At 42.1% G+C, this 14822-nt stretch overlaps 1 protein-coding gene across 5 annotated transcripts in view; it reads left to right on the plus strand.

The window, feature by feature from the left end:
* The window catches only part of RASAL2 (RAS protein activator like 2), a 280442-nt gene that overhangs the window by 125044 nt on the left and 140576 nt on the right, over positions 1–14822 (plus strand). For all 5 annotated transcript variants that reach the window (XM_075833092.1, XM_075833093.1, XM_075833090.1 and 2 more), the window contains exon 3: positions 12394–12520. In XM_075833092.1, coding sequence (XP_075689207.1) covers positions 12394–12520 — 127 coding nt within the window. The remainder of the gene's footprint in view (positions 1–12393; positions 12521–14822) is intronic.

The raw sequence follows: 14822 nt of genomic DNA on the forward strand, positions 1-14822 counted from the left end.
ATACAGCTGCTCTGTATAGAGAATACAGAGCAGCTGTATTTAAAAAAGTACAAATAATTTTTAATAAAAAGTATTTACAAAGTTACACAAAACACACTGGTACACATTTGTATTAAAAAATTGCCTTTCAAAGGTTTACATAGCCTTTAAGTAAATAAGGAAAATAAAATATTAATAATCATAGTAATAAAAAAAAAACTAGACCACAGACTATGCTGTTGATACAGACACGTGCTATTGGGTCTCGTTAAAGTCCTTACCTTCACTTTACATATTAAAACGTATTCATGTGAGCTTTCGAGGACACGTTACCTGCCATAGATTGTATTCATCAGGCACATTCATTGATGGTTGTACCTCTAAAAAAACAAAAGGGGATTGTATAGTGTATACCTACTGAATCGTAACCATGCAGGCCTGGATTCAGTGATGAGGTAAGACTTATGATCCTATTACTAATCCATGTGAAACTGATCTTATGTGAATCTGTAAGTTCATCAGATCATCAAATACTGTAGTAGCCAGTGTATCCAGGAAAAAAACAGCTACAAGAGGTAAATACATCTTAAAGAGGCTCTGTCACCAGATTATCAAATCCCTATCTCCTATTGCATGTGATCGGCGCTGCAATGTAGATAACAGTAAAGTTTTTTGGTTTTTTTAAAACGTTCATTTTTGGCCAAGTTATGAGCAATTTTATATATATGCAAATGAGCTTTGAAATGGACAACTGGGCGTTTTTTTTTCGTTATGTCCAACTGGGCGTGTATTGTGTTTTTAACTGGGCGTGTTTATGTGTATGACGCTGACCAATCAGTGACCAGTCAGCGTCATACACTCCTCTCCATTCATCGATGTGCAGCCACATACACAAGTGTCCTGATAATGAATACACATGACCTCCAGCCTGGACGTCATGTGTACTCAGAATCCTGACACTTCTGACTCTTTTCTGTGAGATTGCAGCAAGCCACTCGTAATCTCGCGAGATTACGGAGGTAAACGAGATTTCGTTTCTCTTGCGAGTCAGAAGTGTCAGGATTCTGAATACACATGACGTCCAGGCTGGATGGTCATGTGTAGTCATTATCAGGACACTTGATTAACGTTAATCAACTGTCCTGATAATGAATACACATGACCATCCAGCCTGGACGTCATGTGTATTCAGAATCCTGACACTTCTGACTCTTTTCTTTGAGATTTCCAGCAAGGGAAACAAAATCTCGTTTACCTCCGTAATCTCGCGAGATTACGCGTGGCTTGCTGCAATCTCACAGAAAAGAGTCAGAAGTGTCAGGATTCAGAGTACACATGACGTCCAGGCTGGATTTCATGTGTATTCATTATCAGGACACTTGTGTATCTGGCCGCACATCGTTCTAGTAAGAACGCTGTGCTGCTTGTAAATGAATGGAGAGGAGTGTATGACGCTGACTGGTCATGGATTGGTCAGCGTCATACACATAAACACGCCCAGTTGTCCATTTCAAAGCTCATTTGCATAAATATAAAATTGCTCATAACTTGGCCAAAAATGAACGTTTAAAAAAAACAAAAAAAAACTTTACTGTTATCTACATTGCAGCGCCGATCACATGCAATAGGAGATAGGGATTTGAGAATCTGGTGACAGAGCCTCTTTAAGAAATGGGAAAAGTCAATCCTGTAATATGGATGGCTATAAAAAGGCTGATTCCCCACTACATCAGACAGTCATCCATAAATAATCAGGATATTTGGAAGATTATTGGAAATCACCTTGTGAAAACCAACCTCAGGCTATATTCACACGACAGACCAACCGTAATTTTTTCGTATTTGTTTTGCATCGGCGAATCACGATATTTTCATCCATTTCCAGGCCTTCATTCGTCAAGGTTTGTTTTTGTCCCAACCCACTGAAAACACCACAGTACCCATGTACATAGCGCCACAGTGTTCCCTGCAGATAGTGCCCATACAGTGCCACAGTGACCACATGTAGATAGTGTTCCACACACCCCTCCCTGTAGATAACGTCATTGGGGCTCCCTCTATGAGCGGAATACCCGGCCAGAGCATTGCCGACGTTCTGGACGGGGATTTCACTCTTAGCGCTCGTCCACGTTTTTTCCAGCTAGAATTTCGGATGGAGAAAACGTAGCAGAATAAAGTAGCAGCATAGTGGATGAGATTCAACAAATCTCATCCACATACCGCAAAAAAATTCCGAGCATAGATAGATCTGCGGTGCGTATTTTTCGGACCGCAGCATGTCAATTCCTGCTTCAGAAAGTGGCCAGAATTTCTTGCGTGTCTCCATCTCCTAATATTGTGCAAAATACACACCATTGGTGCGTTTTTCTCCGCAGCGGAATGTCTGCGTTTTTCAATGGAATTGCTGCAGAAATTGTCTGCATCAATTCCGTTGTGTGTGGACAAGCCCTTAGAGGTAGCCCCTGACGTCACTTCCCATATATGGACAGTGACATAAGGGGCTTTGAGATGCCGGAATCTCTGGCCAGATCATAGGCAATGCTCTTTCTGGGGATTCTGCTCTTATAGGTAGCCCCTATGGTCATTGTCCATAATTTCTGGACACCTCCTTCACCTCTATAGTGAGAACTCCACTTAGTGGCCCATGGATATAAGAAGTGATCTCATTTTAGCCAATGACTAAGTTAACACCATGTCATATCTGCGTTGTCAATTCTGTTTTTCTGTTCCGTCATAGGAGCAGAAAATGCAATTCAAGCTGAGACTGACTCGTCACACGGCGGTCACCAACGGCACCCATTGACTTGTAATGGGGTCCAGCGGGTTCCGTCATGGTGTCCGTCGTTTTGCTGCATAAAATATTCCCTATTTGCCTGTGCCCTATTTGATTAATTTGTCGTAACCGTTACCACTGCCATTGATTTTCGTACTAGCTAAAATGATGGCACTTTTTCTATGCCAGGGTATATGTGGAGTAGATTGCAACTTTTATTTGTTATTTACAACTTCTATACGACTTTTTGCAAACGTTGCGTTTTATAAATGGGTCTAATTCCTGACCAAGCAGTAAGCCTCGTCTATTTTCACTGCACTTTACAAGTGTGACGCCAATGGTTAATAAATGTTACACTGCATCTAAGAAACTATTCTAGAGTAAAATGCTTAAAAAAAAATAAATTTATAAATGTGGGCCAGTGTCGAATACCATTGTTTGAACATCCGTCCACAACCACTCCTGAGCCTATTTTTCTATTAGAAATAACCACTAGTCACAGTCGATGGTGAGAGGACTCTGCTTATTTCCTATAGCAGCCAATCAGAGGAGCTTTCATTTTCACAGAGCAGTGTAAGGCCCTGTTCACACAGAGTTTTTTGACGCGGAAACCGCGCCTCAAAAACCGCCCAAAAATGCCTCCCATTGATTTCAATGAGAGTTGGATGAGTTTTTTTACCGCGAGTAAAAAAAACGCGTCGCGGTAAAAAGAAGCGTCATGACCCATCTTGAGGTGGTTTCCGCCTCCAAAACCCCATTTCAATCAGTCAGAAAGAGGAAAAAAACGCCTCGACGAGTTTTTGTCAAACCACTGTGCAAAAACCGTCTGGAGCAGTTTTTGCAGGAGGAAAGCTCTGGTTACTAAGGGCAACAAGGCCAAATTTTTCCAGTTTTGATAAATGAGGCCTGTTCGGTCTAGTTAAAGGCCCAGTTCACACAGAGTCCTTTGGCGTTGATGTTGAAATTTATGGCAAGCAGAAAATAAAAGTGCTCCTCTTTTGAAGCGTTAGTGCCGCGGTTTTTGACCAAGAAACACCTGTGGTTTTCACATTTGTTAAAAAAAAAAAAAAAAAGCCTAAAAAAATGCTGACATTTGCAGATTTTTTCTGCCTTACAAAAACCTCCATGCGACCAGATCCTTAGGCCTTATTTACACGAGCGTGTTAGAAGTCCGTGTGACGGCCGTTGAAACAACAGCCGTCCCACGAACCTTTGTAATTCAGTGTTTCAACGGACCGTGTGAAGGGTCCATGAGAAAATAGGACATGTCGTCTTTTTTCACGCATCCCTCCATAGACTGTAATCTATGGGGGATGCGTGACATCGCGTCCCGCATCACGGATGCACCTCGGACGTGGAAAACTGCAATTTTTCACGTCCGAGATGCGCAACGTTCGTGTGAATCTGGCCTTAGGGTATGTTCACACTGAGTTTTTTTGGCGCTGTTTTTGACTGGAAAACCACGACAAAAATAGGCCGAAAACGTCTCCCATTGATTTCAATGGGAGGTGGAGGCGTTTTTGTCCTGCGAGCAGGAAAAAAGCCGCTTGCGGTAGAAACGAGCGTCATTCTCTTTCTTTAGGCATTTCCGTCTCTGACATCCCATTGACATCAATAAAAGGCAGAGAAAGCGGTTTTCGCTGCGTTTTTTGCCTGCGGCGCTCAATGGCCGCGGCTGAAAAACGTCTCAAAATACTGAAGGAATTTTGAGGGAGATTTTTCTGCCTGCAAACAACTCCGCATGAACTAGGCCTAGGGTGAGACACTTGTGGTAAAAATGAAGATCATACAAAATTGACACCATTTTTTTTTTATTAGTGGCCATTTTCTATAATAAACTTTTGCACACTCCGGCTGGGACTGCGTGGTAATGGCGCCGTGTGCCCTCAGCTGTGTGTGCAGTGATTTACACCTCAGTGCTACGTTGTCATAGGGACCGGCTATGGTGGATGTGTTACTAAGCTCAGAGAAAACCCTGTCACCTCTTGGTGGCCTGTGACACATTTGTTCCTGTGACAGGCCTCATTACTGACTGTGACCTCTCTGCAGCGTGTATTATTATTTTCTGTCAGCTGCGGTGTTTATATAGAATTCACGCTGACTTACTAGTTTCTCGTCGTCCCCTCTGACTCACCCTCGCTGTCTAATGATCTTATTAAGGTGTTGTGCATGTACCCCATGTGTATTTTACTGCCGGTGCAGCAGCCGGGGCTGCCGTGAGGGCTGGAACAAATAATTTAACCCTATCAAGGCGTGGAATACTTGTGCTGTACGTTAGTTAATATAAATCAGAGTGTTTACAGCTAAAGTGAAATGAAAAAAACTGAAATATTAACCCTTTAGTTGTCCTTTTGTGGTAAAGTCTTTTGCTGCATTCAGCCCTTTCTGAATTACATTAGACTCTCAGGTGTAACACGTTACATATTATGTTGGATGAATTATACGGAGCCATAATAGGGCTCATCATGGTGCATGGGGCCTCTACTGTACCTCCGTATGCCTCCGATTCCATTTGTACAGAATGAGACCTAAAAATAAGCATGGCATGATCCATCGGATGCCGTACGTACAGAGGTATTCTCAGCATAGAGAATAGCTCCACACATACAGCACCCCGTGTGCGTTGTGGCCTTAGATAATATGCCCAATTTAGATATCCTTTATAAAATGGTAAGATTAATATATTTGTTATTGTATAACATGCAATATCGTAAACAATGGCTGGTGGAATATATATATATATGGAACTCTATGATTATCCCTTGTAGAAAAGCGACAAGAACATAAAATAATAAGGGCCTTTCCTCTTTTTGTACCTCATCTGCATAACAATCTTATAGAAGGAATACAGAAGAATCAGATGTGTTGGATGCTGCCAGGAGATAAGCCATTGCCGGAGGTGGCAGAAGTTTATTCCCATAACCCTAGGCTGATCATGTATATTTATGATGAGGGAGAGGTAGATGACAGCTGTCCAATGTGTATGGCCAGACATTGACATTGAAGAATACGCACTCATTCACACTAGATCTTATGATCACGATAGAGCTTACGATCTCATTTATGTGCACTTTTACACTAGGATCATTTTATTTTAAATGGACACTAACTTTTTCAAAGCAACTTATGCTAATCTAATTGTAGACCTGATATATATCAACTTTGTAAATTACTGTTAAAATTACGGTAGTTTTTTTTATCCATGCAAATTCTGTGTGAAGTTACTGCCACGAAGTGCCTCCCTTCCTGTAATCTGTTGTCCACCCCGTGGCTGCAGGAAGTGGGGGTGGGTGTCCCTTCACAGCCTGTCATTAGAAGTCTATGAAGATGGTAGGGGGAGGGAGCAGGAGCAGAGAGACACAGACAGATGCCTATACAAGTCTATAAAGGGGGGAGCAGGAGCAGAGGGAGAAAGACACACACAAACGTGCTGCTTCTTCCTGGTAAGTGTTAGGGTATGTTCACACGGCCTATTTACGGACGTAATTCGGGCGTTTTTGCCCCGAATTACGTCTGAAAATAGCGCCTCAATAGCGCTGACAAACATCTGCCCATTGAAAGCAATGGGCAGACGTTTGTCTGTTCACACGAGGCGTATATTTACGCGCCGCTGTCAAATGACGGCGCGTAAATAGACGCCCGCGTAGAAGAAGTGACCTGTCACTTCTTTGGCCGTAATTGGAGCCGCTATTCATTGACTCCAATGAATAGCAGCGCTAATTACGGCCGTAATTGACGCGGCGTTCAAGCGCCTGCACATGCCGGTACGGCTGAAATTACGGGGATGTTTTCAGGCTGAAACATCCCCGTAATTTCAGCCGTTACGGACCCCCGCCGTGTGAACATACCCTTACGGTCTCACCCCATTACTGGACTCTAAACTACACTTCTCATCACTGCTGTATATGTGCTCCATGCTGCTGCTTCTATCTATATATATTCTATATGTGCTGTGTATAGAAGACATGATAGCAGTTAGGCTTCACCCACTAGCTCAGGGAAAACTGAGAATATAGAGCCTGCAGAGGGTAAAACTGCTAAATAAAGGCAGATTACAGGTCCGATAATGGCCAGAAATAGTGTTGTTCCTTATATACACGCACATATGACAGCCTATTCTGAAAAGTCACCTGAAAGGTTAGGTACACTTTAACGCTTAGGGTTTATTCAGGCGAGCGGAATACTCGTCCGTGTGCTGTGCGTTGAAATCACTCGCAGCACGCGGACCCATGCAATTCAATGGGGCCATTCACGCATGCGTTGTTTTTCACGCAGCGAGTGTCCGTTGCATGAAACTCACTGCATGTCCTTTATTGGTACGTTTTCATGCCCTTAGTCGCCCATTGAAGTTTATGTGTGCGTGCAAACCACGGACAGGACGCGGACAATATCCTTGCGCTGTCCATGTTTCACGCATCAAATATACGTTGAAAAGCAGACAAATCTACTTTATTTTTTTATTTTTTTTAAAATGAAGTGCTTGCACGGATGTGAAAAACGCATGCCACACGCAAAGCACACTCATGCCAATATACGGACAAGAAATGTAGGAAAAACTCTGCCGTTTTTCTTTTTACGCGCACCAATCGGACACGCTTATCTGAATGTAGCCTTAGAGGACTAATGAGAAAAGATGCAGATGGTGCTCTGGGTACAATGAGCTAAGAGCACTAGCCCGATATGACAGCAGATTACTGGTATAACACATGTATCTGCACATATGTATTTTCTATGGACCCATACTGTCTATAAATGTAGAATGTAACCCATAATTTGTGTTACGTAACCGTTTAGCACCAAAGTTGTAAAGGGCAGATTGTATCCATCATTTCAACATCTGCACTGTTACCAATATCCACTAATGGGGTTGTGTATTCTTCTGGGGACATACTACTAAAGTAACTTCTCCCTACTAGATTTTAAATTTTTGTGTTTTAAAGAGCTTGTCTTTCCTCACTTTCCTCACTTTGTGTCGACGGGGTAACCACATGGTAATCTGCTTTGTGGTGGATTACAAGAGATCCATTAAAAAAAAAAAATTCCAGTGGACACCTTTTGTCCGCTCGAGCCACACTGGATGCAACTCTCAGCAAGTTTCCCCTGGATTAGCTTCTAGAAATAGTCAATTTTTTTCACCTGCTTCTCCGTGTCGCTCAAGTCACTTATTTACTAGTTCACATTTCTATCAAATATTATGGATGAATCAATTTGCTTATTTTCTTAAATTAACCAAAATCAAATCAGCCTGTGTCCACACGGTTTTGTTAACGTTCCAAAGTTTTCCAGAACATCTACTAGTGGATATAGTTTTAATAGATGGACTTGTGGATTACTGAAATGTACCAGTTACACATGCCATTATGGAAATAGGTTGGGTTCTCACACTGCAGATTTGGTGTGTTTTTTTTTTTTTGCCGCAAAACAGTGTGAACCCAGCCTTAGATAACCCCTTGGCTGCTGAGTTTTTTTGCAGGAGGAAAGTCTGCCTCAAAATTCAGTTTGGAATTTTGAGGCAGATTTTCCTCTGCCTGCACGCCGATTTTCGCTGCGTTTTTCGCCCGCGGCCATTCAGTGCTGCAGGCATAATACACAGCGAAATACGTTTTATCTGCCTCCCATTGATGTCAATGGGAGGTCAGAGGTGTAAACGACCGAAGATAGGGCATGTCCCTTCTTTTTCCTGCGAGCCAGTTTTTCCGCTCACGGGAAAAAAACGCCTCCGCCTCCGATTGAAATAAATGGGAGGCATTTTCGGCTGTTTTTGGCGCATTTTCCGACACTGTTTCCACGTAAAAAAACTCAGTGTGAACTCCCCCTAAAGCAGCAGCCTAACACCTGTGCTGGTTTGTCAGTATTTCCACAATCCAGGTTTTCCTTTTCAAGCAGGCGTTATGAATTCCACCTCCGAGTGCCATCCGCCTCTCTACAATCAATTGTCAGCAATGGCTGAACAGATTACTCAGCACACTAATGATAGCAAACACACAGAAGGGAGCCCTCCAGAAAGCACTCCCTCCTGCCAAAAACTTGTTTTCCTGTTGCTGTTTGTGCCCAGAGCTGGCAATAGGGTACTTTTCTCTCACTGTGTAATTATAATTACATGCTCTCTTCTCCGAAACAGGAGCAAGTGATTGGCACTTACATGGAAGCCCGCAGATCTATCAGTTTGTGTCTTACATCTCAAACGCACCTGAAGAAAGTCATCCAAGATCAAGCAAATACTTGAAGGCATATCATTTCTATAAATATCAACTCAAAAGATCTGCTTGAATGGGCAGAAGAGGTCTTCTGTCTGTGCGGGCATCCTGCAGCTCGGGCACTGCATGGGTTCTATAGCGCCACGATTACTAAGCTTGACATACTCATTTTATGTGTGGAAGGCTCCCATGGCTCTCTGCACTTAATTCCTGTGTTTTTTCTCTCTGTGTGCCTAATTATTACCTACCATGTAAACCTGCCTGAATTAATGTCTTTAGAACGCTTTGGTGGCATCCTGGTGTGACTGAATTATTTTACCTTTTTGGACTGCGTTCTTTAGACTTGATAGTAACACGTGTGGGATCTTCTAAATCTCTGCCATATTAAAATAGGAGGTTAGAAAGGCCACACTGTATTCAGTGGCAGAATTCAACACTAAGCATTGCCGGACATTAGTGCTTCAATAAAGGGTCGTCATTTAACCAGGGTAGACTCTGTTAAAATAAAATGTTGGTATATCCTAGATAAGCAAACCTGGTAGAGAAATATAGATTTACAATGATTGTATTAATAAATACCAAGACCAAGATGAAAATAAGAAAGCCAAGTTTTATTGAGAAGACCTGTGGGTAAGGACAGGAATTTTTGAAATGATGCTAAAGGAAGGCGAAAGTCAATAGTGATCCTTCAGCTTGACCATTTAAATGCTGTGTAGAAGGCATGTCGCAGAAAATACTGTACAAAATCCATTTGTAAAATATTGGTCTACAAAAATTGTAAACGTCAAAACATTGAAAATATTACAACTTAAAACAGATCAGTTGACAAAGAAGAGGAATATTTTCAGACATATGTCCCAACTTTGCAATGAATGTGCTCTAACATAATATAGACTCTTAAAATGTAGGTCTCATCCATATGGCATTTCTGTGTTGGATGCGACCATATGGGACAATGTAAATATCCCTTCTGTACAGCCACTCTAAAGGCAAGTTGTAAAGGGGTTGTCTAGTTCTGGGAACCCATTTTCATACACCCTATTAGGGAATTCGGAGTTAATAGAGGGGGGGGTCCTCTGTTCAGGATCCTCCTCTTTCGGCCAGAGTCACAAAGTGCGTGTCTCGCTCTGGAGGACCTGTCCTACATTACACATACAGCCCATTAATTTTAGTGGGCACTGTGTAATGCTTAATGTACCCTCTGGGGGCACTGCAGGGTAACTGTACACTTAAAGAGGCTCTGTCACCGGATTATAAATGCCCTATCTCCTGCATAATGTGATCGGCGCTGTAATGTAGATAACCGCAGTGGTTTTTATTTTGAAAAACAATCATTTTTTAGCAAGTTATGAGCAATTTTAGATTTATGCTAATTCATTTCTTAATGGACAACTGGGCGTGTTTTTACTTTTTACCAACTGGGCGTTGTACAGAGGAGTGTATGACGCTGACCAATCAGTGACAAATCAGCCTCATACACTTCTCATTGTTCCAGCCCAGCTTCTTTCACTGCACAATCACACTGTAAGAATGGGCTGGAACAATGAGAAGTGTATGATGCTGATTGGTCACTGATTGGTCAGCGTCATACACTCCTCTGTACAACGCCCAGTTGGTAAAAAGTAAAAACACGCCCAGTTGTCTATTAAGAAACTCATTAGCATAAATCTATACTAGCTCATAACTTGCTCAAATAAATGATCGTTTTTCAAAATAAAAACCACTGCTGTTATCTACATTACAGCGCCGATCAGATTATGTAGGAGATAGGACACTTATAATATGGTGACAGGGCCACTTTAAGTGTATAGTTACCCTCTTTAATTCCAGGTTTCCCCACAGATTACAGCAGATCCTTGGGACTCCCAACAGCGGGATACTTTGTGATCAGCTTATTGTCAGGAGACCCTTCTAACAAGTAGGGATTGTCTAAAACAGAGAACCCCTTTAAGTAAACAATCACTGTCCCTTGCAGAGCTGTGGACCCCAACATCGTCTGAACATTTGCAGAGCCTTTATTAGGAAGCTAGGACGCATCTAGTTTGCTGATATTTTAGCCTATATTTCTATACTCCTAGAGAACCCTTTTAAGCAGACACCGATTGCACAGACCTTTGTATTAACTGTTGTAATGTACACTACATAGCCATGTGTACAGTATGCAGACACCCGAACGGGTTGGATAAGTTCTTCTTTGTAAGCAGGAAGGGGCCTTCTACAAACTGCTGGCACAGAGCTGGAAGTAGACATGTTCTCTAGCAAACTGTAAGGTGGGGTTCACTGGTGAGGGGGCCCCTAGTTGTTGGTGAGGCGCAGCTGGGGTGGATGGATTGGTCGGAATTATTTTACGCAGCACTGGCCTTTCTATGTTTTCACCAATCTATGGTTTACTCCTACACCCGTTCGCATTACACATGGTAGCACGAGCCCCAATCATATCATAACTCATCAATTAATAAATAAGACACCAGACTAAATTTAGCTTTGGATAAATTAGGACGCAATGTAATAAATAAATATTAGAATTAATAATGTAAGAATTATATAATGAATCTATTAAATAATTTTATTAAAATCAATCAAATAAATCAATATACCAAGTCAACCCAGAAAATGGGATGACAAAACCAAACTTTGCGATGGATGTAATCTTTTTTTTGTTTTTTTTTCTTGTTTTTTTTTGGGGGGGGAGGGTGCTGGTCCTGGCTCGCTACTTGCCGCCACTGGCGGTGATGACACATCAGGGTACAGCTCTTCACAGTATACCCTCTGAGGTAAGCACTAACTGTAGGCACAAATAGGGAGAAAGAGACAGGATGGGGGGAGAATAGAACAACGCAAAAGCCCAATACAATACTAAGGGACTGTGTTACCATGTGTCCACCAAGCTATTTGCAATGGGGTGACCCGACATTTTCACTTTTTTGAAAGTGGGTGACGTCCTTTGATGATACCATGAGCTGTTTTTCTTTTTCTTTAATGAAAATATCTGTTCTACAAATGTATAAAGATTGTCTTTGTTTTGGTGACATCCAGACAGTATACAAAATGTCAAATGCATTCCAGTGACAGTCACCATGACACATTGACCGGATCATAATTGACACAAGTTATGGGTAAGGTTACAGATTGTGCCACTGGAATGTGGTAAATCGCTTCCTGTCTTGATCTCATCCATATGGGTTTTCTATCTACACAGACTTGTTTTACAGGGTAACAAATCTGATAACATTATACGTAACTGCGACACTACCTGGCAGTGTCCTCTAGAGGGCATACCTCAGACGTGGAAAAAAACCTTGCTGGTCTTCTCCGAGGCTTGTAATCACACACAGGATAAAGAGATCAAGTGGGGGCTGACTTATCTGTTATAGCTGCAAGGAGATTAGCAGCACTTGTTACTGCACATAGTCACCCTGAGTTCTCTCCCTCATTTTCTTGTAGATGTCTGGTGAAACTGCACAGGACTCCACTCCAGAATCTACGAAAAGTCGAAGCCTCCGAAGAACAGTGAGCGTCCCTTCGGAGGGGCCGTTTCCAGAATACCCGCCAGAGGGTGCCTCAAAGCTGGGTACGTTTTAATAAAATATATATATATTTAGTAGCGTCTGGATGTACGTATGCTATTGAGTTTTTAAGTTTTATTGTAGACCTTTTAGAACGCGTTTTTTTGGTCTCGATGTGAACGTGGACCTGATTTTGCTGTGTTAGTTCATGTCGTAGATCCAACTGGAAACTGACATCTGTAGAGAGATTACTCCTCACATACTAAGCAGATCCTAGTTAAGACAAATTAGACAATTAGTACAATCATGTAATGTTTTATAATTAGCAAACTATTAGCAATTATTAGACTGGTTGTACATGCACCGGATGTGCCACGGTGACTGCTGCGTGGCCGAGCCCTGCAGGGCAAAAACTGCACAAGGTCTACCACAAATTGCCGCAGTTTTGCTGCATGTACAGATGAAGCACATAGAAACCATGTACTTCAACTGTACAGCCCTGGAATCTGCGGTAAACCGCGTGTGGTTTTTGACACACTGTTCTCCGCGACGCTTCAATTAGCGCAACCGCCTAAGACGCATTATTGGCCGCAGTACCAAAACAAAAACTACTAATAAAGCGACTGCTCATTTTTAGACTTGCTCTTTTATATTCTGCAAAACTGATGGTGAAAGAAACATAAGTCATTGCAGAAAATAAGGTAAAAAGTAGTGAAATCGCTGGTGAAGCGCCACAGACACCTTGGTTTGGCCACCATTAAATGTCCCTGTAATGCACTAGTGAATGATGTGCAGCCCGGAGGCCACATACAAGGCAGACCCAATGCTAACATGATTTTTAATGCTTATATAATCCTCAAAGTTTGGGATACAGCACCCCACACAGAACTCTGTGGACCACAATAAAGTAATGTGTATGAAGCCCTAATGTATACTAGAGAGTCTGCTACAATAAGTTTTGAATATCGTGCATCTTCTGGCAGAAATACTGCCATAGCAGTCGTAGTGGTGTCAGCCATAAGTGGTTCTGCCAACCTACTGATTGAAATACAGAAATGGTCATCTGACACCTCAGAATACAAACAGATTCCTATAGTCTTAAAGTGGACCTGGCACTAGCTCATATAAGTTGAACTGGTTTACTGACCTGAATAGCGCTGTCTCCCAGATTCCAGAAATGTTGTTGGTTTTTTCCTGGACCCCCTTTCTAGAGATATGGACCACTGCTGTGTGGGCGCCCTCTATTCTAATTTGCTGTAGTTAGCCAACAGGGCGTGGACTACCCTCAAGCTGCCTCGCGCTGTTTGGTCAGCATCAGAGGCAGGAAAGCTAGCTCCACCCTGTTGGCTAACTACAGCAAATTAACATATTGGGAGCCTATACAACTGTGGGCCACATCTCTGGGACGGCGGGTCCAGGAAAAAAGAAAATCAGGGCTGGAATCAGGGAGGCAGCACTATTTAGGTTAGTTATCCAGTTCAACTTACCTGACCTAGTGACAGATCCTCTTTAAGCATATGATAACTTTGAATGGAAATTGGTATAAAAGGTAAAGTCACTTTTAATGTAATCATAATCCTGAGTTACAGCCTTTATTATATCCCAAAACCGCGATTTTAGTTTTGCTGTTTGTCATTGGAAACAAGTTTTGTCATCGGACATATCCTTGACAGCTGAGCTGAACTGCTATAATGCAGTGGGATAGTTATGTCCTGCAAAAGACTACACTTCCCAGAATGCAAATGACCAGAACAGGCTTTATGCTGATATTGAGCCAGCAAGGAAAGCTGGGAGAATTCTGCAAAATTTGACTGCAGCTCTGGGCTATAATACAGGCTCGGGATCAGTAGGAGGTAAGTCATGCAATGTATGTACAAAGTTACTTTCGTATTTTTTATGTAATTTATGGAATGTTATATCGACGCCGCTTCGAGCAGTACACTATGACAATGTGGCCTTTAAACCTATAAGTTTTTGCACCCCTGCAATATTGGAACATTTGCTTCTGAACACACTACACGGTGCATTTATGGCCACCTTTACATTGTGTGATCGTATTGCAAGCATGTCTTTATTGGAGGCAGATGGATCTTGTCCTGTTTGGTCCAGGTCACATATTATCTCTGTCTTGTAGGATCAGGGTATTGTCAGGAGCAGTTTTGCATAATTGTCTTGTATTGTGATCCTGACCGTGTTCTGTCGTTAATTTGTATACTAGGTCAAATTAAAATCCGCTTGTCCCGAGATGTGTTTACGAATATACAGCTATTTCTCATCTGATGGGTTTAGAAACCTGCAGAATTTCACTTCCTGTCATTATAATAGAAAACCTTCTAAATTGTAATATTTTCTAATGAATATATTCTG

Source organism: Rhinoderma darwinii, chromosome 7, assembly GCF_050947455.1.
Source record: "Rhinoderma darwinii isolate aRhiDar2 chromosome 7, aRhiDar2.hap1, whole genome shotgun sequence".
In the NCBI taxonomy this organism is placed as follows: domain Eukaryota; kingdom Metazoa; phylum Chordata; class Amphibia; order Anura; family Rhinodermatidae; genus Rhinoderma; species Rhinoderma darwinii.